General features: G+C 45.0%; 2 protein-coding genes across 3 annotated transcripts in view; one reads left to right on the top strand and one right to left on the bottom strand.

Annotated features, from left to right (window-relative positions):
• Positions 1-1,487, top strand: part of LOC117036321 (guanylate cyclase 2G-like) — a 38,608-nt gene extending 37,121 nt beyond the window's left edge. The window contains 2 exon segments of the mRNA XM_033131139.1: positions 50-141; positions 1,383-1,487. Of these exon segments, the coding sequence (XP_032987030.1) occupies positions 50-141; positions 1,383-1,487 (197 nt within the window).
• A 2,558-nt stretch (positions 1,488-4,045) lies between these two features.
• Positions 4,046-21,370, bottom strand: TECTB (tectorin beta). 2 transcript variants are annotated; one of them, XM_033129783.1, is made up of 11 exons: positions 21,286-21,370; positions 20,967-21,129; positions 20,066-20,256; positions 18,596-18,738; positions 18,418-18,490; positions 13,297-13,400; positions 13,080-13,163; positions 9,062-9,224; positions 7,656-7,728; positions 6,511-6,543; positions 4,046-5,287 (listed from the first exon to the last, which is right to left on the bottom strand). In XM_033129783.1, the coding sequence occupies exons 2-11, from the start codon at positions 21,040-21,042 to the stop codon at positions 5,238-5,240; spliced, it is 990 nt and encodes a 329-aa protein (XP_032985674.1). In that variant the 5' UTR covers positions 21,043-21,129; positions 21,286-21,370; the 3' UTR covers positions 4,046-5,237. The 2 variants fall into 2 exon arrangements, with proteins under 2 accessions (XP_032985674.1, XP_032985673.1); XM_033129782.1 differs by having other exon boundaries at positions 18,418-18,520.
• Between the last annotated feature and the right edge of the window lie 1,295 nt (positions 21,371-22,665).

The raw sequence follows: 22,665 nt of genomic DNA on the forward strand, positions 1-22,665 counted from the left end.
CAAAGTCCAGAACCAAGGCAGTAACTAGGCAATACCTGGTTTACGGCAGCTCTCGGGATTCACGTCTCTCAGAGCACTGCAGACGCCCTGCTGGCATCGGGAGGGTATGATTTGCAGAAGAGAGGCGCCATTCCAGTCCAGGTGAGACCAGGCTGACTGCATCCACCTTCGCCGTTTAGGTCTCTGATGGAGACATGGAGGGACTTGGCAGGATGAGTGACTCTTCATGGTAGACGTGAGTCTCCCATGGTGCGTGGACATCCCTAAGGTCCACGTGGAGGCGCTCACGACTGGCAGATCTTCTTCCTTTAGAGAGGACTGTACCGCTTCCCTCAATGGTCAAACCTGGAATCTGGCACAGGAAAGGACTCCTCTCCTACCTAGACCAACCCGTGTGGGATGCCTCCTTTCTCTTTGCCGCAGAGGGTCTCCTGGCTTCTGTTTGAACACCCCAGTCTAGTCTTCCACACAAGGCAAGCCCAGGCATTGTAATGCCTACATTTCCTCAATTTCTCCCAAGTCTAAAGTGCCCAGGTAGAGGGCACAGAAACCTACTGGTTTGGGGAAACTAGGATCTCATCTCTACACATTTAAATATCTCCTCCTTTGCCTTCTGCCTTCTCCTCCACCCTGGCTTTCAGTCTGTCCCGGAAACGTATCACGGACAGTTTCATCTTCCTGGTACATGTTGCCCTTTCTGGGGACAGAGTGCTTCTCTCGAGCCGTTCTCAAGAAAATCTTCCCAGTGGAGATGTTCCCAGTGGGAGTGGGGGTGGTTACTATGACGCTGGGTGTTTGGGTGGATGAGGGGGTCCAGGGAAAGACCTGAGAGGGAACTGGGTGGCATCTACTCCCCAGTTTGCTGAGTCTGGTCGTGGTAGCTGTATTTGATCAACTGACTTCCAGGAAGAGGAAGATTTTTCTAGAAGGCAGTAATGTAGACCTAGATTTGAATCCTGTCCCATTACTTACTGTCTGATTTGGCAGCTTAATTTTATCCTGTGTAAAATGGGAAGAGTGACAACACTGCAAGGATGAAACGTGTGTGAGCTGCTTCGCCTGGGGCCCTCCTCAGAGTAAGAGCTCAGAAGTATTTGTTATTATTTTTTTAAAGATTTTCTTTGCAACAGACTTAGACTCCACTGGCCCTCACCATCTAGGCTGTCACTTACTGTCCATCTAGGCTTATCAGCAAAGCCCGGAAATCATCCAGATTTCATCTATAACATGGCCTTCCCCTCACTGAAGCAGCTCCTGCCTCGTAGCAGTTCTGGCTGCAAACAACATCTCCAGTAGGGGATGCCCGCGTTGTCTGCTCCAAGGCTTCCCTCCACAGGCAGCCTCTCCTCTGTCTCTCCAGCGCTCTCCTTGGCTTCCCACAGGGCAAAGGAGAACAGACAACTTTCTGGCTGAAAGGCTAAGAAGGCTTCACTATTCCACTGCCCGAATTTACTGAGGAAGAAGCTGAACTCCCAGAGATCTTCTGAGGTGAGTATTTTCAATAAAGATGTTTGTGGGGTCCCAAGACAGTCTGTGAGGTGCCCTGAATATCCCATTTTCAGGGTGCCATTCTGGGGTATTGAGTCAGTCTCCCAGTAGGGGGAGCCACCTACCTGGCCTCTTTGTCCTAATCCAGACACAGAGGTCTGTGGCCTGGAGCAAACATGGTGTTGGATGAGCCGGATATAATGAACTCATTTCCTGGGGGACCAGGGTTGGGCTGTTACTCCCAGGCCTGCCAGTGAGCATGCCCTGGCTGCCAGATACTTCCGGCTCATTACCTTGCGACTTTGCAGTGAACCCAATTTCATTCTGGGAGGAGGGAAAGCTGGAGAGGGAAATCTGGGGCTACCCACAAGTCCAGCCCCGCCCTGCCCTCCTTGGCAAGGTGGCTGCTCCCTAAGCTTTTGTGCTTATTTCTTTATCAGTTACTCAGCCTGCAAGGAGAGAAGAATCCACACAGAAGGCATCTCAGGAATGTTTTCTGGAAATAAACTTGTACCTAAGGTGTGAACGATCCCTGAAATCCAGTAGGACTAGGCCACTCCATGCAGACAGGACCCCTGCAGCCAGTCGCTGGCGGGCCTGGTCTGGAGCTCTGACTGCTGTGAGCCCTGTAGCTTCCAAATGGATTGTGTCCCATTTTCAATTCATTGCTTAATTTCTTTCCTATCCACGGAGCAAAGGATGCAATCGAGGCTTGACTTTTAAGTAGACATTTTCATTCATTTATGATGTGTTTTCATTTTTGGGGTAATCTCCAGCAGACAAAGAGGAGCTCATCCATTCTGCTGTGAATATTTTCCCCTTTACACAAAGAATAGGATTCCAAGTTCTTTTATTCAGTGGTTCTTGTGATAGATTTACTGAATCACTCATGCATTGATAGCACTTCTTTTTTTTTGTTTTATCCCTCGCGATTCCTCACATCCAGTTTATCTTCCATGTAGCTGCTCCTGGGTACGGCAGAGCAATTTGAATGCTGTATCATATTTGAGACCTTCTCTTATTGAATGAGGAAGGGAAAACCAGTGGGACTGGGAAGGTTTTCTTTCTTGCTTGACCCCTGAGCTGCCTTTGTGGGGATAGTTTTGAGCTCTGTACAGGGAAATAAAATACGTTTCGGTGGGTTGAGAGCCTTTAATAGCAAATTTGACAAAAGGTTTGGTGGAATGTTTGCCTCTCTTCAGAAAAAGGGATGCTGAATAGGGGCCGAGGGAAGTGCTTTACAGTCTCCACCGAGCTCCTGAGCGTTTCCACTGGCAGAACTTTTCGTCTGCCCAGAGGTTTCTATCGCTATGTCCATGTCTCTATCTCTCGATCTCATTTATCAATCAATCAATAGACATTTATGTGAAGTGTGTACTCAGTATATATGTGTGTGTATATATGCATGTCTAAATATACATATATATATATAATATGCATATTTTTATACGACTCAAGGTTTGAGAGAGTCTTTAGGGATAACCAGGAATTTTGATAAAAGCAGTTACCTAAAATCTATATCCAGTGTTTTTTTCTGTGTCAACCAAGGATACCTCAGGGAGACTGTACTCTCTTCTCCTTCTCTAAATGTCTCTTTTGTGTTTAGCACTCATGGGAATTTGCAAGAGAGACTGTTTTGAGAGCACTTCCTCTTAGTTCCTTAACAGAGGAGTTATGAGACATGAAGGACAACTGCACGTGATAGGGCTCTTAGCTGACTGTAAATCAAAGCACATCCAGTTGTTGATGATAGACATTGGGGTTTTAGAGACAGGGAGGACCAGAAAGACTTTTTGCCCCCAAATGTTAATCATATGAAATGGCTTTACTTCCTTGCATCAGAAACCCAATCCTGGAATTTTTGAAGTGTAAGTATCAGATAGAATGGTGGACCGTTTGTGGTCCACACGTGAGCGTAAGAAGCTCTAGTTGTCGAAACCATTGGGAGGGTTGCGGAATTGGCTATCAACACGATATATTAACACTGTTAGCTTAGTCATCGGTTACTTATTATAAGGCATTTTATTTATTCCATAGCACCGAGGGAAGATACAAGATCATTAAACATTGTGATAAAATAAAGCAAAACTACTCTGACAGCCAAGGATTGTGATTATGGCTGAGTATACTATCTAAGAGTTTTAAACTAGAGCCAGTCAAATGTCTTCTGTCTTTTCTGACTACAAAAATTCTAAATTTACAGGAAGAAGAGATGCCAAACCTATTTGAGACCAGCTTCGAGACCAGTTTAGAGCACATTGAGTCATTTTAATCTAGCCTATTGCTAAGCAAACATGCACTTTATGTTTTCAGACATTTGAGAACATTTCTGAGTTCCCTAACACAGTTATAAAAAGAACCTTCAAACTACAGATCTCAAAACTTCTCAAATACATAAAATACGGAGATACAAACTGATGTGTTTGCAAATTATAAGCCCACTAAGTAGGTCTGTACAAGACTAAGGAAGGAACTTAGAGCTCTGGCTTTTCCTATCTCACTCCAGCCTCTAGCTTCAAACTGGGGTCCATGGTGCATTCTTAGGGATCTGTGATTTTTTGACCAGGATTGGTTTATTCAGTTTCTGTTTTGTTGACCATGTACATTACTAATATCACCGTATTCTGGGTCACTGGGGCAGGAGTGTTACTAGGGTGTGGCATCACATGATTTCATTGGCCATATGTTGCAATTGTGGTTCTGATGTTTTGGTTGATTCCACTCTAATGATCATTAAGTTCATGAAAGAAAAACAGATATGGGTCTGAATGTGGAAGTAAAGGCTAAATGAGACCAGACCACTTGTACAAATGAAGGTTTCTTAGTAGAACAAACAGAAAAAAATAGTGAGAGCATTAGGCATCGCCAGGCCTATGATAGAATGGGGTTGACAAGCTTCCGAGGACCTGTCATGGCAGTCACTCTGCAGACATGTTGTGCAAGCAGCAGTTTCGTTTAAGCCAAGCTATATTATGATGTTAAATGAATGTCAATGTGAGTTTTAGTCTTTTTGCAGCTTTATTCCTATTTAATTTGTAATTTTCTTTTGATTTTAACACTATATATCAACAATAAAATAAGGAGTTTATACCTATACAATGTTTATACATATTTAAGAAACCCTGTAGGTAAAATAAATTGGGTTAGCCCTGGGGGCTCTCAAGAATCGTTTTCCTTTATATTACTCAAATTTGAGCAAAACTATTGTATTCCACTCTGATTCCCACATCATCGTTTGAAAGGTTGGAACCCTTGCCTGGTGGCCCTGCTGTGGTCCTCAGATGAGAATTACATGGCACCAGTGACCAAGGCCCCTTTGGCAGAGTTGGCTATTCCTGTGCATTCTGCACTTAGCACTGGCTTCGTGGTTATGCCCTCCAGGCTCCTCAACATGCTCAGCTGCACTTGGTTGGCTGTGCTAGTCTTTTAAAATTCCAAGAGCTTTCAAAGGAGTCCAGCACAGCCCTGCCTTGAGTATGGGGAAAGAAGACCCGTTCCACAGCCATAGGGAGGGACTGCAGGATCTAAGAGCCACAGGAAGAGACAAGAGGAAGTAGGGCACCAAACAAAAACAATCACTGAAATTCACAAAAATCATTGGAACACGTATTTGGCAAAGCACTATTGTCTGTTCCCCAACAACACGGTCTTCTGTTTGTCCTTTTTGGCAGCACACCAAGTGTGAGTTTGTCATCGACAAAGGAGATGGTCTCGGATGGAGGAGCTGCAGCTGCCTGGCCGGCTCGCTCCTATAACACGGCCCAAATCCCCAGCATCACGATGAGGTGGTAGAAAACGTCTGTGAACCAGACAGGAAAGGAGACAGCACACTCAGAAACAGTTCTACGAGGAACAAGGAGAACTCAACAAAAGAATCAACCTCGGGGTGTTGAGTACCTTTTCATAATAACTTCTACACATTTTTATGCCAAGTCAGTTTTGTTCATCGCTTGGGGTTTGTATAGCTGACTTTTATAAAAACCCAACAGATACACCTAGGATATGGACCTCTGGCAGAAGGAATCTGAACTTTGATACTATAGTGGTGGTACATTCATTCCACTGTAAGGCTTCAGCTGTAGAACTGCCTTTAAAAAATTAGAATCAATCACTTCTTGGCCTTTTGGCTAAGATCGAGTGTAGTGAACAATTAGAATCTGGGATTGGATTGGAGTCTTAAAAAGTTGGTTTACATGGTTTCCTCTAACTGCTAGAGCAGAGTCTACATCTGTGAGTTTATTAGTAAATAGAACTGTCTTACTCCATCCCAAGTCTTTGCATAGTTGCCTCCATCTCATCGCTCAGGTGAGATCTTGGGTCTTAGCTGTAATGTCTCTTCCTCTGAGAGGCTTTCCTGGCTGCTAGCTAAATAATTTCTCTCCTTCCCCCACCCCAACACTTCACAAGTATTAGGAAGGGCAGGGACCTTGTCTGCCTCCCATTGCAATTGCTATACTGCCTAGAACAGCGCCTGGTACAGAGTCATAGTAATTATGGCTGGTCGTTAATGGGTATTTGCTGTGTGCTGGGCATTGTTTGGTGCCCTTAGCTATAATATTTAATCCAAACAACAGCCATGTGTGATGATGGCGATTATGACCCCAATTTCATTGAGGAAACTGGGGAATGGACAGGTGAGGTCATTGCCCAAGGTCACTCAGGTAATGGGGGGCAGAGTCGTAGCAGAGACTCAAATATTTGTTGAATTAACATATCATTGAAAATCACATTCTCTAAATGCAGAAACAAAGCAAAGCCACCTAGTGATGTGTTTGTCGAGACTTGTGGGATCCAATTCTGCTTCATCCAATGTACCCCAACCTGTCCCTCCCCTCAGAGCTCAGGGGCTAGCTGGAGAAAGACTTCTCTCCCTCCATTTCCCTCTGCCCCACTCAGGTGTGCTTTAAAGAGTAATTTTCAATTCTTAAAGGCTTTGCTGGGGCCAAAGGTAACTGTCTTTCAAACACACACTGTTAAACGCATTGCCCCATGACATTTCCCAGGGGTGCCTTTTTTCCTTACCTGAGAAGTTATAGAGACTCGAGAATCCCCTGCCTGTAGTGGGTAAAGAGAGAATGCCGAAGGTTTAAGAAAGGATCATGGAAGGAGAAGTCTCATAGCTGTTTCTAAAACACAAATCTGACTGTCTTCCCTCTGATGAAACCAGCAGGCTCTCCATTGCCTTGAGAACAAAGTTTATAGGAAGATTTACAAAGGGTTCATCTCACACCATTTTCTTCTCGGCTCTCTAAGGCACGGGTTGGTAAACTTTCTGCAAAGGGCCGGATAGTAAATATTGTCAGCTTTGCGGGCCAGGTGATCTTTATTGTAACTACTTGATGCTGCCAACGTAGCTTGAAAGCAGCTGGAAACAACACATAGATGAATGAGTGTGGCTGAGTTTCAATAAAGTTTCTTTATAGAAACTGAAATTTGAATTTCATATAATTTTGATGTATCATGAAACATTGTCCTTTTGGTTTTTTTCAAACAATAAAAAGGTGAAAATTGTTCTTAGCTTGCAGGCCATACAAAATCCGGTGGCAGCCTTGATGACCACCCCGCTTCTCCTCCACCCCCACAGCCGTACTTGGGTAACCTGCATCCTACAGAGGTCTTCCCTAAGCCCTAGGCCAAGGTGAATCCCTTGTCCTGGACTCCCAGAGCACCCTCCACCCTCTCCCACCACCATTGACAGTATCTCCTTTCCCTTAGCATTTAACACCTCTCTCCTTGCTAGATGATAAATTCTTGAGGCCAAAGCCCAGGTGGGGCTCTTTTCTTTTTGAAACCCCAGGGCCCAGCCCAGGCCAGGCACAGCTCTGGCTACTCAATAATGATTTGTTGACTTGCACTGGATGTTCCTGGTACATTTCTATCTATTATTATTATGGATGGCAGGCTTTATCTGGAAGCACAGCATGCCCTAATTCCTCGGGGACATTGGAATTTAGGTTGTAGGTAGAGCTTTTCAGGGTAGTTAACTAACCTCACCTCCTTGGTTTGGCGTAAGCTACCCAGCCCCCCGTTAAGAAGACTCAAGTTGCAGTGAAGGTTGTGTCTACAGGCACAACTGGTTTGGCAATTCAGTGAAAATGCTCCAACCGGCTGTGCCTGTGGATGCAGCCCAGAGTGAACTCAACCATTGGGAAAACAGAGACGCTTACTACGGAGGGAGAGCTCCACGACCAGGACACCTCCTGTCTGGTCCCGGAGGAGGCGCTTCCGTTTGTCACAAGTCTGAAGACTCAGGAGAAGCAGAGGTGAGAGGAGGGTGGAAGGTGGGATGGGAAATGAACACAGGTGAGAAAAGAGAGAAAGACAAAAGATTAAAAAAAAAGGTCACAACTTGAAAGAGTCAATATTCCCCAGCTGTCAGATATTAATTACCTTATTTCTTTAAATAACCCAGAGGGACATTTTTCTTCCCTTCTTTAACTTGAAAAAAGAAAGGTTTACGTGGTTAACTTTTCAAGATGGAAGAAATCCTTCTGGAAGAGGTTATTGGGTGTGGGAGGAATCAACAATTTGTTCTGGTAAGAAGTAAGGCTTTTACCTATTTGAGAAGTGGACACTTGCAAAATGTGTTCTGGTTCATTTTCTTTCTTCGACGTCCTGCCGATAATTATGCTTTCATCAACTATTAAATGCTTCCCTTCTACCTTCCCTTTCTCGATTTGTACTCGTGAGTAACCATTTTCTGGCCAAATGAAGTAGAGATTATACTCATACATCTGTTGGTTACTATAGGCCACGTGAGCCGATACCCTGTTCAGAAACACCGTGTCCCCTCTCACCCAGCTCTCTAGTCCAAATGGACTGGAGGAGGTAACAATTTAGGATTTAACACTTTTAGGTCTCTAAAGCAGTGGTTCTCAAATTTGAGCATGCCCCAGAATCACCTAAAGGGCTTGTGAAAGCACAGATTGCAGGGCCTACACAGAGTTTCTGAATCAGGCGGTCCGGGGAGCCAGAGTATTTGCATCCCTAACGAGTTCCCAGGTGACACTGAAGCTGCTGCCGTGGACCACACTTTGGAACCACTGCTCAAAGGGCCAGGTTCACACCCGCTCGCAAGCGAAAACTATCTCCCACCTGAATTTGCTATGCATGTTGATTGAAGCTGCAGCGACTTCTAGGTGGGGGATGCACACGGGAAACTGGCCAGTTGAGAGCTAAAAATACGCACCTTTGGCTTCCATCCAAGGCCTGTTGATTTTTAATTTCCCTTGTGCTTTTAACTTTTTAAAAACATTGCCATGTCCATTATTGCTTTCATGTTTACCTACCATTGCTCTCTGAAAAAGGAAGGGCCACCATTACATCTCACCACTCTATCTTTAAAGATGAGAAAACCAGACTCGGGAGGTTAAGGGACATGTGCCAGACTGTGTAGCTTGTCGGTTGACATTCTGCGCCCGGTCTGCCCCACACCCAGTGTCCTTTCCTCCAGCGTGTCCTCAGCACACACCTAGTCTGGTCTGGTTACAGTTTCCCAGCTAAAAATACAGCTTCTCAAATACCACCTCCCCTCCCTTGGGTAACACTCTCATTCTGGCGCGAGGTGGCTCACCACGGGGCAGAAGAGCTTCTCGCTGTCACAGATGAACGTCTCACAATGTAACCAAACCTTGGAGAGTTTGGGGATGTTCTGGAACCGGAAAGCATTGAATTGGAAGGTCGCCCTGTGATCTTTCCCGTTCTCATGCACGAGGATTGTTTCATCCGTGGGGCAGCTGAAGCACAAGGGGTGGGGTGGGGTAGAGAAAACGTTACCTCATGGACGACAGTGAGGGCTTCTGAGGCAAGTTCATGCACAGCAACAACACTTTCTTGGGCTTTTGTGTAGCATGTTATCCTTCTGCAGCACTCTGGCTGGTAGCATCTCCCTTGGACCATCTCAGGTTGGACCATGGGGCCAACCTGAGGAGCTATGGGATGGGTGTGCTTGCCCCCATTCTACAGTCAGGTTAGAACAGGCAATGAGGAGGTGATTTCTGAGAAGCCACACACCTGGGACATCTCCACACCTCTGTCCCAAAGAAGTGACATCCCCGAGATAAAGCCCCCGGGAGGGCTGGGATATGTATAGGCTCTCAGCCTGTATACAAGATAGAGACGGTGATGCTGGGGACAGCATTGCCCAAAGTGCTGCCACAGCCACCTAAGCCCAAGTCTCACCCAACACATTTCTCTGTGTGTATTGTAAGGTTTGGCCTCTGGGAATTTGAATTTACATTATACTACTTAAATGCCGTATCTATTATATTACATAATTACCTTTGTAAAAATGTGGGCATAGTTTTAACATAAGCACAGAAAAAAATGGAAGGCTACCATCCAGATGTTACCACTGGCTATTACGGAATGGTGGAATTATGGACAGCTTTTCTTCGTTTATGTATTTCCTAAATTCTCTATAATCAGAATATAATAGTCGGGAAGTTCCAAAGTCCCAAATGTAACAGTTGCTGTAAAAGAAAAAATAACGACACAGCAAGGCATCTGTTGAAGCCATTTGTCCTCACTTGGGGGCATTTGCCCCCCAGGGGACATTTGGCATTGTGGTTGGCATGACTTGGGGGAAGGTGTTACTGGCATCTAATGAGGCCAGAGGTACACTGTGTACAAGGCACAGGACAGTTCCCCCCACACTCCCGACAAAGAATAATCCAGCCCGAAATGTCTGTGGTGCTGAGACTGAGAAATTACGGTTTAAGCAAAGTCCTTTTTCATGTACCGCACCACACAGATTCCCCATTTAAGTGCCATTCATCCAGGGGTTGGGAGCAGATACAGTCATTCTTGGGAATGTACAGTGAGGCCCACACAAATGGGGGATTTGTCGTCTGCAGGTGACAGGAGCACCAGACTGTCGTCTGTGGGAAAGTTCTGTGGGTTCAAAAGCTTGAGACCAGTGGACACACCACAGTGGTTCCTAAGGTTCATGCACCTCCCGGAGCTTGTCTGTGACTCTATGGTTCATTCAAATCCGCACACACCACAGAGCAGTCCAGCTGCCCCAGGGAACCTGCATGATGTACCCTCCCCCAGCCCATTCCATCAGAACCACACATTAGGGCCAAATTAGAGATAGGGCAGAAGGCATTACCGTGGGAGTTAGTGAGGGAAATGAGGAGTGAACCCTGTGCTTTCGATCTAGACCCGGGGTCAGAAGCTGCCCTCTGTTTGTGGTGGCCTCTGAGCAGTGACAGAGCTGGGGGCATCTTCCAAGCTGTGAAATAAGACTCTTGGAGGATCACTTGGTCAATAAACCTGAGATTCTTGTACGTAACCAAGACGTGAGTCCTTAAAATAGCTCCTTGCCGCTGGAGCGCTCAAGGCATGGTGTCAGCCAATGGAAAACAATGTAAGAAGAGCTTTGTCGGGGGCAGGGAGGAGGCCTTGCTTTTGCTGCCTCTGGGTGCCACTGTGGCACCTGCCCCTCTGTGACAGACATCTCTGGATGTTGCAACACCCACAGGGAGGCTTTCACACTGTCGCCACGGGAGTCTCCTTCCCCACATAGGATCACACTTCCTGATAATATATTTACTCTGATCTCACCAGGCACTCTTGAAAACTAGGTTTTCCTCCAAAAGGGCCCAGTGTGAGCCAAAAGTACGTGGGAAGTTGTGGGAGCGGGTTTCCTCCTTCTCCCTGTCGGAACTGGCCTTTGTGCATGTAACTCCAACGTCAAGTGTCTCGACTAGGCAGAATATGGAAATGGATCAGGACTTTTTCCATATGGCTGTGCTTAAATGCAGGTTCCCAGGGCTCACCCAGGGACCTTCAGGAGTGGTAGGCTTACCGTATGCCTGCATGTATAATAGGTACCTTCAGTAATTCCTGTGTATACTCGAGTGTGAGGACCCTCGTATGGACCACTCGAAAGCCACAAGCTTTCCTTTTTCTGCCATATTACACATCTGTCAGATGAAAGCAACTAGCACCACAATTATCTGCAGGGAGGAGATCCCCGGGTGTGGCAAAAGCATTTCCCCTCCTGTGGCTATTGTCTAAGAGAGGATACCAATGCCTGAGGGTAATTTCATGTCCTGGCAGGTCAATGATTTATTTCAGTATCTCCCCGAAGTCCTTGGATGGTGCCATCATCAATAGAACCTAAAGGAGTCACTCAATGACAGACGTGAAAGAAACACCCAGACTCAGCTCCCATCTCTGCAGGAAGCTTTGCTGGGTTGCTCAGATGTGGCCCTGCTGGCCTGTCCCACCCATGCCACGTAGGAGATCATGCATGCCACCTGAGTTTGAACCCAAATCATCAACCCCCTTACTAGCTCTAGACTTTGGGCAAGTTTCAGAACCTGTCTATACCTCAGTTTTCTCATCTATAAAATAGAGATGGTTATACTACCTACTTTTTGGGGTTTAATAAATTAATTTTTGTAAATCACCTATCTAGAGCAATGTCCGGGATGTTGTAAGTGCTTTACAAGTGTTTGTTACATAAAAATAAATAGTTACAGGTCCAAAGTGGCTCAACCTTTTGTTATCTAATCATTTTTGTCCCCGGCCCCCCTGTTACTTAAGCTCTGATGGGTTCCAGTAATGGCAAAGGCACACTGGTCTGCTTTGTTTTGGGGAACGGCCTCGCCTGTGTTTACTGTTCACTGTGTGTAAGATGCCCCACGTCTTAGCCTAGCTCCCCCTCGCCTCTGTTTTCCAAAGTTATAATTCTAAATGTTTCTGGACAATTTCAACTTCCAGAGCTCACCATGTTATCCTTGAGCTCAAGGAGAATCCAAAGTCCCTTATCCAGAAGGCCCCAGCAGCCAACAACAAACACGTCCTCACATGCACAATATCTTGGTCACATATTCCTCAGATGTTTTGCCCTGTCTTTCCTTCCGTTTTGTATCCAATTAGTTGCTTTTTTTTTTTTTTTTAAATCATTTCTCCCTCCCTTGTAGGGTCTACCCATTTGCGTGGCTGCACCTTAGTTCAGGTATTGTCACACTCGGTTCGCTCGCTGCCACAGCCTCTCAGCTGCTCTTTTCCCCTCCCGTGTACTGTTTCTAAGGCATCCTATGCATGACTTGCAGAATCGCCTTTCTATTGTGCAATTCCAACACTTCAGTCCTCTACTCAAAAATTGTAAGGGCTCTACATTATCTACTGAATTCCTAATGAAAACAACGATGTCGTTTAAATCGCTTGGACACTGACTGGGTATTCCGTGCTGAGCTTTGTACGTGGATTATCCGATTGAATCCCCACCAGAGTTCTGGGGTCAGACTGATCGAATTTGAACCTACTCTCCATAGACACACATCCAAAAACTATGTGACATACTTAACCCTTCCTGGGCCTCAGTTTCCTTATCTGGAAAATGGGGATGACAGTAATAATACCTACACGTTGTAAGGCAAATGAGTTACTATATGATAAAGCCCTCAGAGCTCGACCTGGTACCAGGAAGCACTATATAAACGTTTGCTAGTTTCAGTACTTAGCCTGGAAGCCCAGAGGATGTCGCTGAGGCTCCGCCTCTCCTTCCCAAGCTACCCCAAGCCAGAGTGGCCCTGGATTTACTTGGCTCCACACGTGCTCCAAAGGGCAGTACCTACCCCTTGTTGATCAGCTGCCACTGTAAGGGATACATGAAGTCAGCCGAGGGTGTGGCCCAACAACTGTTCAAAACCACTTTAAACCTGGAAATGAAGCAGTACACACCACTCTGAGCCAGAGAGTTATATGCCAAAAAACATCCAGCGATTAGAAAGTCTCTCAGCTGGTCTTTTTTCTTTGTATTAAAAAACATAAGCACGGAGGAAATGTACTTACCTCACGCTTAACCCTTTGGCTTCTACTCCTGCAAACAGATCGGAACCGATTTCGGATGTCTCCAGGACAAAAGGGGCTTCTTTCTTAATGGAGAACTTGGCATTCTTTGGAAGGAAATCGACACTAGGCATTATGACCTCTCAGACTGAGCAGGTGGGTCCAACAGGAGCAGATGAATTGGGGTGGGGTGGGGGTGGGACTTAACCCAAAAGGCACAGGTACATGAGGCCACATTGAGAAACTGCAATTGTAAATAGAATGTTGGGGAGCACTCATTGAGCATGTGACATTTGAATCAAGACTTCAGGGAGGTGACGAAGCCTGTGCTTCCAGGCTAAGTACTGATACCGAGAAACACTTCTGCAGTGCACGAGGGCATCCAAGGAAGGGTGTTTCAGCCAAGGCAAAGGGCCTGGGGTGAGAGGGTGAGAGAGTAGCTGCAAGACAGTAAGGAGGCCAGTGCTGGAGCATGACTGAGCAAAGGGGGAGAGTGGGGGGCAGGAGATGAAGTTAGAGGGGCTATGGAGATAGATCCAGAAGACTGGTTTCAACTCTAAATCCAGTTGGGAGCCATGGCCATGACTAGAGCACAGAAGCAGCAGCCTTTGGTCACCAGCCTGGCATGTGTCGGCTTCAACTGTCATCATCATTAGGCAGTTCTGGATGAGTTATTAGGGATAATAGCCCTGTTTTCAGTTGACTTACCCAAAGGAGGCTGATTTCTCCATTCTTTGCATCTTGGGTTCATTCAACTCTAGTAACAACCTGTAAACTACTCTCCCAGTTTAGCCTCCAGAAACAAAAACATCATAATGGAAGGACAAGGATTCTGTGCTAATCCTAGCTCCCACCACTAATTTGGGATGAACAATCAACCTTTGGGGCCTCAGTTTCCCCATCAGCAAAAAGGGAATAACCTTTGCCTTCACCTGTCTTGCAGAAATCTTTTTATGATGCTGATTTTATGTAATAGAAGCATAAAGCTTAAACCAGGATACTAGTTAAAAGATTGAGGTTCGTGGACTTGGAGATTTGCAGAGCTGCAATAGGTAAACACTGGCGGCAAGGATATCTGGTTAAAATGGACTTTAACCCCCTAACGGTCAAATTCAGGGAATTTGCTGAGAGGCCCCAGAATCATCTTCGAGTGCCTCCTATGTTATTTTACTGATTGCAAGTCTGGCCAAAGTTCCTGGACTCAGTCACCTAGAAGTCAGATGTTTTCTTCCCGTAGGTCAGTCCCCTTGCACCCTTTACGTGGTTGCAAGAATTAAACGGGAACGTTCTTAATCACAAGTGGCTTGCTAGCAGGTTGAAATGACAGATTTACAGTGGTTTTTAATGTTCCTTGTTATTTTCTGAGATTTATCATATTTCAGGAGACCATTTCCAAATGTGGGGCCTGACCTGGGGGCCATAATGCAGTCCCCAACCTGGCCACAGGTGCTTCTCTCAGCTCCATCTCCCAGGGGCCAGCCAGCAGAATATTGTAATATTGGAATAATGCCCCTGCTCTCAGGTGAACCTACCTGATTCTGTTTCAAAGTGGAGAACACAAGCTACACTGTTAATTCAATTTCTGAAGCAAAACACTTTTACCGGTCAGCTTCTTCACTTCATACCCTATCGCTAAGGCAATTCTCAGCATGATATCCCCCTACTTTCTTTGTAACAGGAAAATTAGGGACCTATTTCCAGATAGTTTCACCCTGTAATACCTGTAGAGTTTGCTCTGGCATCCCTGGAAACATAGGGATGTTTCCACATGAACTACTCATGCATAGGAAAGGATGGAAGAGCACCTTGAAAAATCATGCCCTCCAGGCCCTTCACCTGACCAAAAGATCAAGTCACAACTAGCTAGTGACACAAGTGCATCTATGTTAACAGAGTTCGTGTGGGCAAGATCTGGGAGTTGCTTCTGCTCACAAGCTCAGTGTGAGACAGTGGTGAAGGAAAACTTCCCAAAGCTAATATTATCCTAGAATATGTCCCTAGAATCTCCTAGAACCTAGATGGTCACCTCTGACTCACTATGCCCTGCATTGGCCTGACAAGGTCAAGAATATAACATTTCAATTCTGGGCTCTTGCTTTACTATAGGGCCACTAAGTGGGTCATACTCAGAGAAGAGTGACTAGGCCGATGGCTGGACCACTAACCGTGGGGAGATGTTTCACTTGGGAAAGACAAGCTTGAGATAGTTGAAGGACTGTCAGCAATGTCATTACCCAGTATTATTTCAGAAGACAGAACCAGGACCAATGGGCCGGAGTTCAGGATGTCAGAAATCACAGCCTGATCTAAAATGGGAAGGCCCAACTTGGGGGAGGGTCCTTGGGGGAGGTGGGGAGTCTACTTCTCAGCAAGCTGGCAGAAGGGTTTTAGCCTTTGTTGGGGGGGGGGCAAGGTTGATCACCTCTGGGGTTTGTCTTGACTCTGGAATTCCAGGCTGCATATTTTGGCCTCTGTTGCTTGCATTTGTTCCATCCCAAGCTTTTTCATTTGTCTCTTTCTAATTAAGAGAAAGGGTCAGTACCATTTCTATTGAATATAAATCAGCCTAATCCCATGCTGACATTGATATTCAGTCCCATAAAGGTAACAATGCTAGTGCTAGGAGCTCTCCGTTTCCACTGTAAGTGGGTCAAAGGCGAAAATAATAAAAATGACTACTTTCATAGGCGCTTACTTTGTGCCAGGCACTGTGGTAAGGGCTTCATGAAGAGTATTTCATTTCATCCTCATAACAGACGTATGGGTGAGTGCGATTATTATCCCTAGTTAACAAATGTGTATGTGGAGGCCCAGAGTGGTTAGAACTTGCCCGGAGTCACACAACTAGTAAATGGGAGAACCAGGCTTCAAAACAGTGACCTGATGTCAAGGCCGATTTTCCTCCCACAGCGCTAGGCTACTTCTGCAAGCTGACCACCTTCCTTTATTTTGGATTGGGAATCAAAACAACTTTTTGACAAGAATACCAATCATGAACCATTGGCAGGAGTGAGAAGGAGGGGATAGAGAGAGAAGAGAGGAAGCGTGGTGGTTTTGGAGCCCAACGTTTGGAGCTCTCGGAATTCAAAGCAATTAGCAGTGCATTGATTCCATTGCATTGTGCAATCTAGGGCACAGCTCAGTCGCTGGTAATTTGATGGAAATATATGCAGGGAGAGGCTGTTGCTTCAGAAACACACAAGAATGCTCCCAAAGTGGAATAAGGGAGGAGAAGAAAAATACCAACCGCATGGGTCAGGCATAGGAGACGGAGCCCATGGGGGGAATATCCATGTCTCTGTCCTAACATCAGAGCCGCCTTCTTTGATGAGTCTGTTCTGGGAGGATCGTGGTGGACCCTGGGAGAGACCTTAGCTTTATTTCTAGAACAGTTCAAGGAGGCATTCAAAGTCTATCTATTCAGCCCAGAGGATGGCCTGGGTAATGCTGAGGACTTGCCTCGTAATTTTTCTTTCTCTCTTAAAAAAGAACAGGCTCCTTCCTGTTCTAAACTTGGATATTTATGTCTGAAACTTAGCCCACCATGGCTGAGGGTGGGTCTTGATTTTTGACGATCCTGCTGCCTCTCCATTTCCAACTGTCGTAAAATTTTCATAGGCTCCTATCTATAATTGTATGTGGTTAAAGTAGCAATCATGCACTTCCAGACAGGAACGCTGGGGTAAAGACAGTCTGTCATCAGGATGTCCCCTGAGGCTGTTGTCAAGGCGTGAAGCCTATGTTTTGTCTCTAAACCACCTTCATCAGTTACTACAGTGGTTTGCCAGTCCTTTCAGCACTCAGGTGGTCCACGCTGTATTTACCTTCCTGATGACAGGTCAAGGAGTTATACAGGATTCCTTTTTTTTCAGGACGTAACCACTCGTGGCGTGTGGCCAGGGTCAGATCTAGATTTTGTGGGACCTTGAGGCTTATATAATTTGGAGAGCACTCTTTAATTAAAAGAATCAAAATTTTGAATACAAAATTAGACACGTGGCCTTGAAAGGAGCCTGAGCAAGTGAGAGGTCATGAGACTTCAGCTTCATTCCCTTCATACTAAGTCTGCCTCTAAGAGCAGAGTTAGGAGATTTGTGTCCCAGACTGGACACTGCTCTGAACTGCCTGTGGGATCTGGGGCAGATTACTTCCTCCTTCTGGGCTTCAGATATTCATCTGTAAATGGACTAGGTTATTCTGGGGTCCTCTCTGGCTCTCACTTTCTGAGTTCAGCATGGTTCATGGCTTCCACGGAGCAAGTAAAGCAAGTTCAAAGTCAGTGGTGTTCCAGGTGCCATAGTTTTCTTTGTGAAATAAATGGATTGGAAAGAATGGCCTCTAAGGATATCTTCTAGTTATAATGTTCTATGTAAAGGTTTCTGTTCCTGCCTGAGTCTTCCTCTTGCCCGTTGGGCTAGTGTCACTGGTGTGTGCCTCCTCAGTGGAAGCCACAGGTGTAAAAAAACAAAGCACCCCTTCTAAACAGGAGGGCAGCTGGGCTAATAGCCATTGCAGTTTTAGTTTCTCTGGAGCACTTTATTTTGAGAGTGACCAAAATGTGCCTTTAGCTTTGATGTCAACATAAGCAGAACGCCCCAATTAGACAATAAGGAAGCCCATTACATGAGGGGCTTTAGAGGCCAAAGAACTAGGCAGCAGAGGCCAACCCCAACCTCTCTCCTTAGTCCTTTCCCAACTAGGAAGCTCACTACTCTGCTAATGTTTTAACAAGAGCTAGGTTCTAATATAAGTCTCTAGAATGGGTTGTGGTGGAAACTCATCTTGATAAAGAGTTAAGACACTGGCTGTCTTACTGTCTATTGATGTTTGGCAACTCACAGGATTTCTTTTGCCTCAGTTTTCTCATCTATAAAATGGGAAGGTTGACCTTTTATTTTTTTTGGCTCTGTGGTACTTTTCAGCATTTTTGTTTCATTTATAAGTCTGCCTTTCTGCTGCATTTAGTTTTTAAGGAGGTTTAAAGCTAGACCAAAGCTTATGTCTCAACTTAAATTTAAGAATGGGGTTCTGCATGGAGCTTAGAGAAGAGCAAATCCTGAGAGAGCATCCCATCATCTCCTGGAAAGTCCTCAGGGCGGTAATGGGAACCTAAAGACCACTTACAGTATAGAAGTTGAGAGACAACTGGCTTTCAAATGTGCCCATGCTCCCGTTCTTCACGTGAACAGTGGCCACTCTGAAAAGGGGAGAGAATTTTGCATAAGGACTGAAACATGCCTGCTTGACAGGGAGTGCAGAACACACACAAGGCCGCCAGCCCTCCACTCTCAGAGCAACTTACCTCTGGTCAAAGGCAGCCTGGTTCACCAAGTACGTGGAGTGGTAGGTGCAGGAGAAGGAGTAGTTCACGGGCTGGTTCTTTACAATCACGGTGCTGTCGTTGGAAACAATGTGGCTGTAGAAGTGGTAGATTGGGGGCTTGTACTGGAGAAAGGAAGAAGGCAGTTAGGGTAGCCCTGTGCCACCATGATGAGAACGAGGATCCTGGGAAAAGCGATTGAAGATGGCTCAGGGGAAAAGCCCCAGGGGGAGACATGAATGTCTGCCATTGAGAGTAGCACCCACGCTTTTTGTCTGATCATTTTTGTAAAGTGTTCTTGTGTCTGTTCAACCAAGATCATTAAAACAATCTAAGTTGAATGTTGTACAATTAAAAGAAATCCATACACTCACTAGGCTTCGGACCCCAGAGAACTGGCGCAGGAATCTTTCCTTCCCAACATCAATTTTTTTACCCATTTCCTTTATCCAAGATCTTACGTGAATACTTGCACCCATTTAGGGTGATTGCGAGAAATCTCCCATTTCTGGAACATTACTGTCTCGTTCTTTGCTCTATCCTTCCAATCATGAGCACTATTCCTGACTTGTTGAAAGCTAAAATCACAGAATATTAGAGTCGGGAGGGATCTTCAACTTCTGCTTGAGAAGTGACCTACCTAAGACCCCACAGATAATTTGTAGTTCACTTTACTAGGATTCTCAAAGACATGATTATTTTTTTGTTAATCGTGTCCTTGACTCTTTCTACTGAATCACTGAGTCCTTGTGGGGCCTGTAGGAAGAGGAGGTGACCCTGAGAGCTCTTTGGTCCCATTTTCTGAGACCCAATTGCTATACAACCTTCTGTAGTCAAGGCAGTCGGGATGCTAGCTGCCAGCAGTGAAATGCTGCCTTCATGACGACATTCCTACGGTTCTGTGGCCCCAAACTAGTAACTTTATTGGGAGGTCTCAGATTTCTCCTTTGTCGAATAAGATATTCACAAGAGGTTGTCTGTGGTTTCTTTCAATTCTGATCACCTTTCCTGGGTGTTTCACAAAACCCAATTATGAATTGTGTTATACTTTGGTTATCCACTTAAAATGCCCTTTCAAATGCACTTTATCACCACTTCAAAGTCTTGGGCAGAGGATGTCTCGTCCATCCAACCCAAGAAGGATGGCAGCTCATGAGCACAGGTTCAGAACTCAAAGCAAGGAAGAGATGGGAAAGGTACGTTGTTCTACTCACAGAAGGTGACCTAGCTGGCTCTAACAACAAAGTAGGAGAATAAAATTCAAATTCAAAGAGTCACTTAAACTAAGCAGAAGAGTTTAAATAACACTAGCATCCCAGGAAAGAAGAGTCAGGATTGACTCTTAAAAGGAAACTGGTGAATTTGGAATCCATTGAAGGTTGGACAGCAGATGTCTCATTCTTGGTTCCGGTTGTCTCATCTTAGTGACTCCTCACTGTGGCTGGGACTTACCTCAGACTGCGTTCCACAATAAGACTTGTTTTTAGGTGACAAATCTGGGATTACAAATTGGTAGTAACCTCCTTCGTGGACCCCATTGTAACACAGCCCCCCGAGGGCCAGCTGATGCACTTCCCATCCATAGGGACACTCAGGGATTTTGGTGATGATGGTTTTGGGATAACAAAACACAAGAATGACATCTGGAAAGAGGAGACACATGGTTGGAAATCAGATATGGTAATAATATTACTCCACATAAACAACAGTGGGTTCTAGTCACACCTAAGCATGCAAAACACTTTCCTGGCTATTCTTCATGAGCTGTGACAAAAGTATTCCCCCATCCCCAGTCACTGAAGTTCCACTTTTTTTGTTTTTGCTACATCTGTGTAATATCTGCGCTACACTTAATAAGTATTCAAAATTGGTCCACTTTTAAATCTTAATCTATTTTAAGGAATAGATCTGTGAAGCTAGATTGGATGGATTGGAGATATATATAATATTATATATTACATATATTAAAAAATTTTTAAATCCCATGAAAACAAGCACATAACTTATAAAACTATCTCCATTTCATGCACAGTGTTGCAAAACAGTAATTCATGGCACAAGACAGAAGTTCAACAGTCAAGTAGAAAATAGAAAAAAATGTGGAGATTTTATCTCTAGTTATTTATCCATCTATCTAGCATTCTCTAATTTAAAAAAAAAGTCTAAATTTATCCAATGCATTTTTACTTCCTGTGGTAAAAGTCTGATTGGCACTGGGAGGCTGATGTGCTACATTGTTGGCTACATTGTTGCACTTTCATAAACACTATAAGCACAGAGCTCTGAGCTTTCTTTGCAAAGGGAAGCTTTAGGAAACTCCTTTCCAGGCAAGTGGACTGGCCCCGGGGCATACCTGCTTTATTTGGAGTGCATGATTTCGCAGAGGCTTCCACAAAGACGGCCAGCAGCACAAAGGCCCTCATCACCATTGCTTCTCAGAACCTGGTCTTTGCCAGGTGGCCAAACCAAGCTGGCCTAGCGATCACCGTCCCGACAGGGCCTGAGCCTTGATCATTCTAGGTCAGAAACACAAGCGAGCAATTAAAATCAAGGATGAGAACAAAGCAGCACACACAGCCTGGGGGCGGATTTCGAAGGGAGATCGTAATGCCATTTGCCCTGTTTCTAATGGTTCCTGGTCTGCGCTGGGAAGCAAAGAGTGAGGCTCGTACCACGGGGAGCGTCAATGACACACGCAGTTGCTCATGTTCCCAACTGTTTCATTCTCTCCGGACTGTGGACGCTGCCTCCCAGAAGCTGCCCAAATCTCCAGCCCCAGTCCTAGCTTGACTTTATATAGGCCGAGGGTGTAAAAGAAACCGGCTCCAGATAAATCACAATGAACACGCATTATCCACTGCGGGGGGAATAAAGGGGACCTTGCACAATAATCCGATGGGAAGCTCAGTTACGGCCACTTGAGTCTCATTTCTTTTACTTCACAGAGTTGGAAAAACTTTTGTTTAACCACTTCAACCAGGATTGGAATTAAAAGTTGAATTTTTTTCCCTCGTACAAAAATATAACTTGGATTGGAGGCAAATTCATTTCTGCACTTTTCTAGGGGAAAGTTTTCTTTCTTTACGTCTTGATTTCTTTGCTTTATTTCTTCCTTTCTTATTTTTTTATGTAGGCGATCTAAACTTTGAACTTAAGAAGACTCCAGTTCAGCAGTGTTACACCTGATAAACAAACACTAGGCTGTTTGTGTGATGCAAACATGGTCAGGGTGTTTTCTTTCCTCTAATATTTTTTAGTAAACTCGGAACTTCTGGAGTTTCCTCCTGAAGTTTCTCTAGAACGCATTGTGAAATATAACTTTTCATTGTGGAGCTCTAGGCTTTTGAAGTTGTGTTAGTTTCCCAGAGCAATGACACTGGAAGAAGGAACTTAGAAAGACCATCTTATGATTCAATCCTTAGTCGCCAAACAAGATCCAACTGGAGAACAACAGCTAAAATGCTGCTTCTGGAAAGCTTCCAAATATGTGACCTGGGGATTTTTAGCAGCCAGAAATTTAAGAGTAAAAAATCAGGGTTTGTTTTAATTTTTGTTTTTAGAGGAAGCAGGACCTTTTATCAATCAACTGAGAGTATATTTTACATTAAGCCCTTGGAGAGACAGATGTAAAAAGTGTAGAAAAATGCCCAGCCTTATAGGGCTTTATAGTGTAGCTGAGAAACTGAATTATCTATACACAAGGACTCAGAGTTAGAATACTGGGGGAAGTCATTGCTTTGCTACTTATCACATGTCTTTCGTTTTATGACACACATCCCTCCTTCTAAGCTCATGTACTGTAATGTCTCAGAAACACTGGGATATGTCTTTTAATCAATATGCATATAGAAGAGGGTAGAGTTTCCTTACCTTCTGAAAACCTATGGTTAAATTGATGGTATGCCTTACCATGATGGTGTCTAAGGATTGTGGAAATAGGCATATGGCAAGCCATTAACAATTTCTGTGACTCAGTTTCCTTCTCTGTAAATGGAGGCTGTAGCCCTGGATTTATCTGTCAGGGTGGGAGAGCAACGATGAGAGGTCTTATA

Source organism: Rhinolophus ferrumequinum, chromosome 16 (genome assembly GCF_004115265.2).
Source record: "Rhinolophus ferrumequinum isolate MPI-CBG mRhiFer1 chromosome 16, mRhiFer1_v1.p, whole genome shotgun sequence".
NCBI classification, from domain to species: Eukaryota; Metazoa; Chordata; class Mammalia; order Chiroptera; family Rhinolophidae; genus Rhinolophus; species Rhinolophus ferrumequinum.

Excerpts from the sequence above, each read along its gene's own strand:
- TECTB (XM_033129782.1), bottom strand. The coding sequence starts at position 21,042 with ATGGTGATGAGGGCCTTTGTGCTGCTGGCCGTCTTTGTGGAAGCCTCT. Across the intron at positions 9,225-13,079 it reads TGGCAGCTGATCAACAAGGG|CTGCCCCACGGATGAAACAA; the intron begins GTAGGTACTGCC and ends CTTGTGCTTCAG. Across the intron at positions 6,544-7,655 it reads CGTGGAGCTCTCCCTCCGTA|GCAGGGGATTCTCGAGTCTC; the intron begins GTAAGCGTCTCT and ends TACCCACTACAG.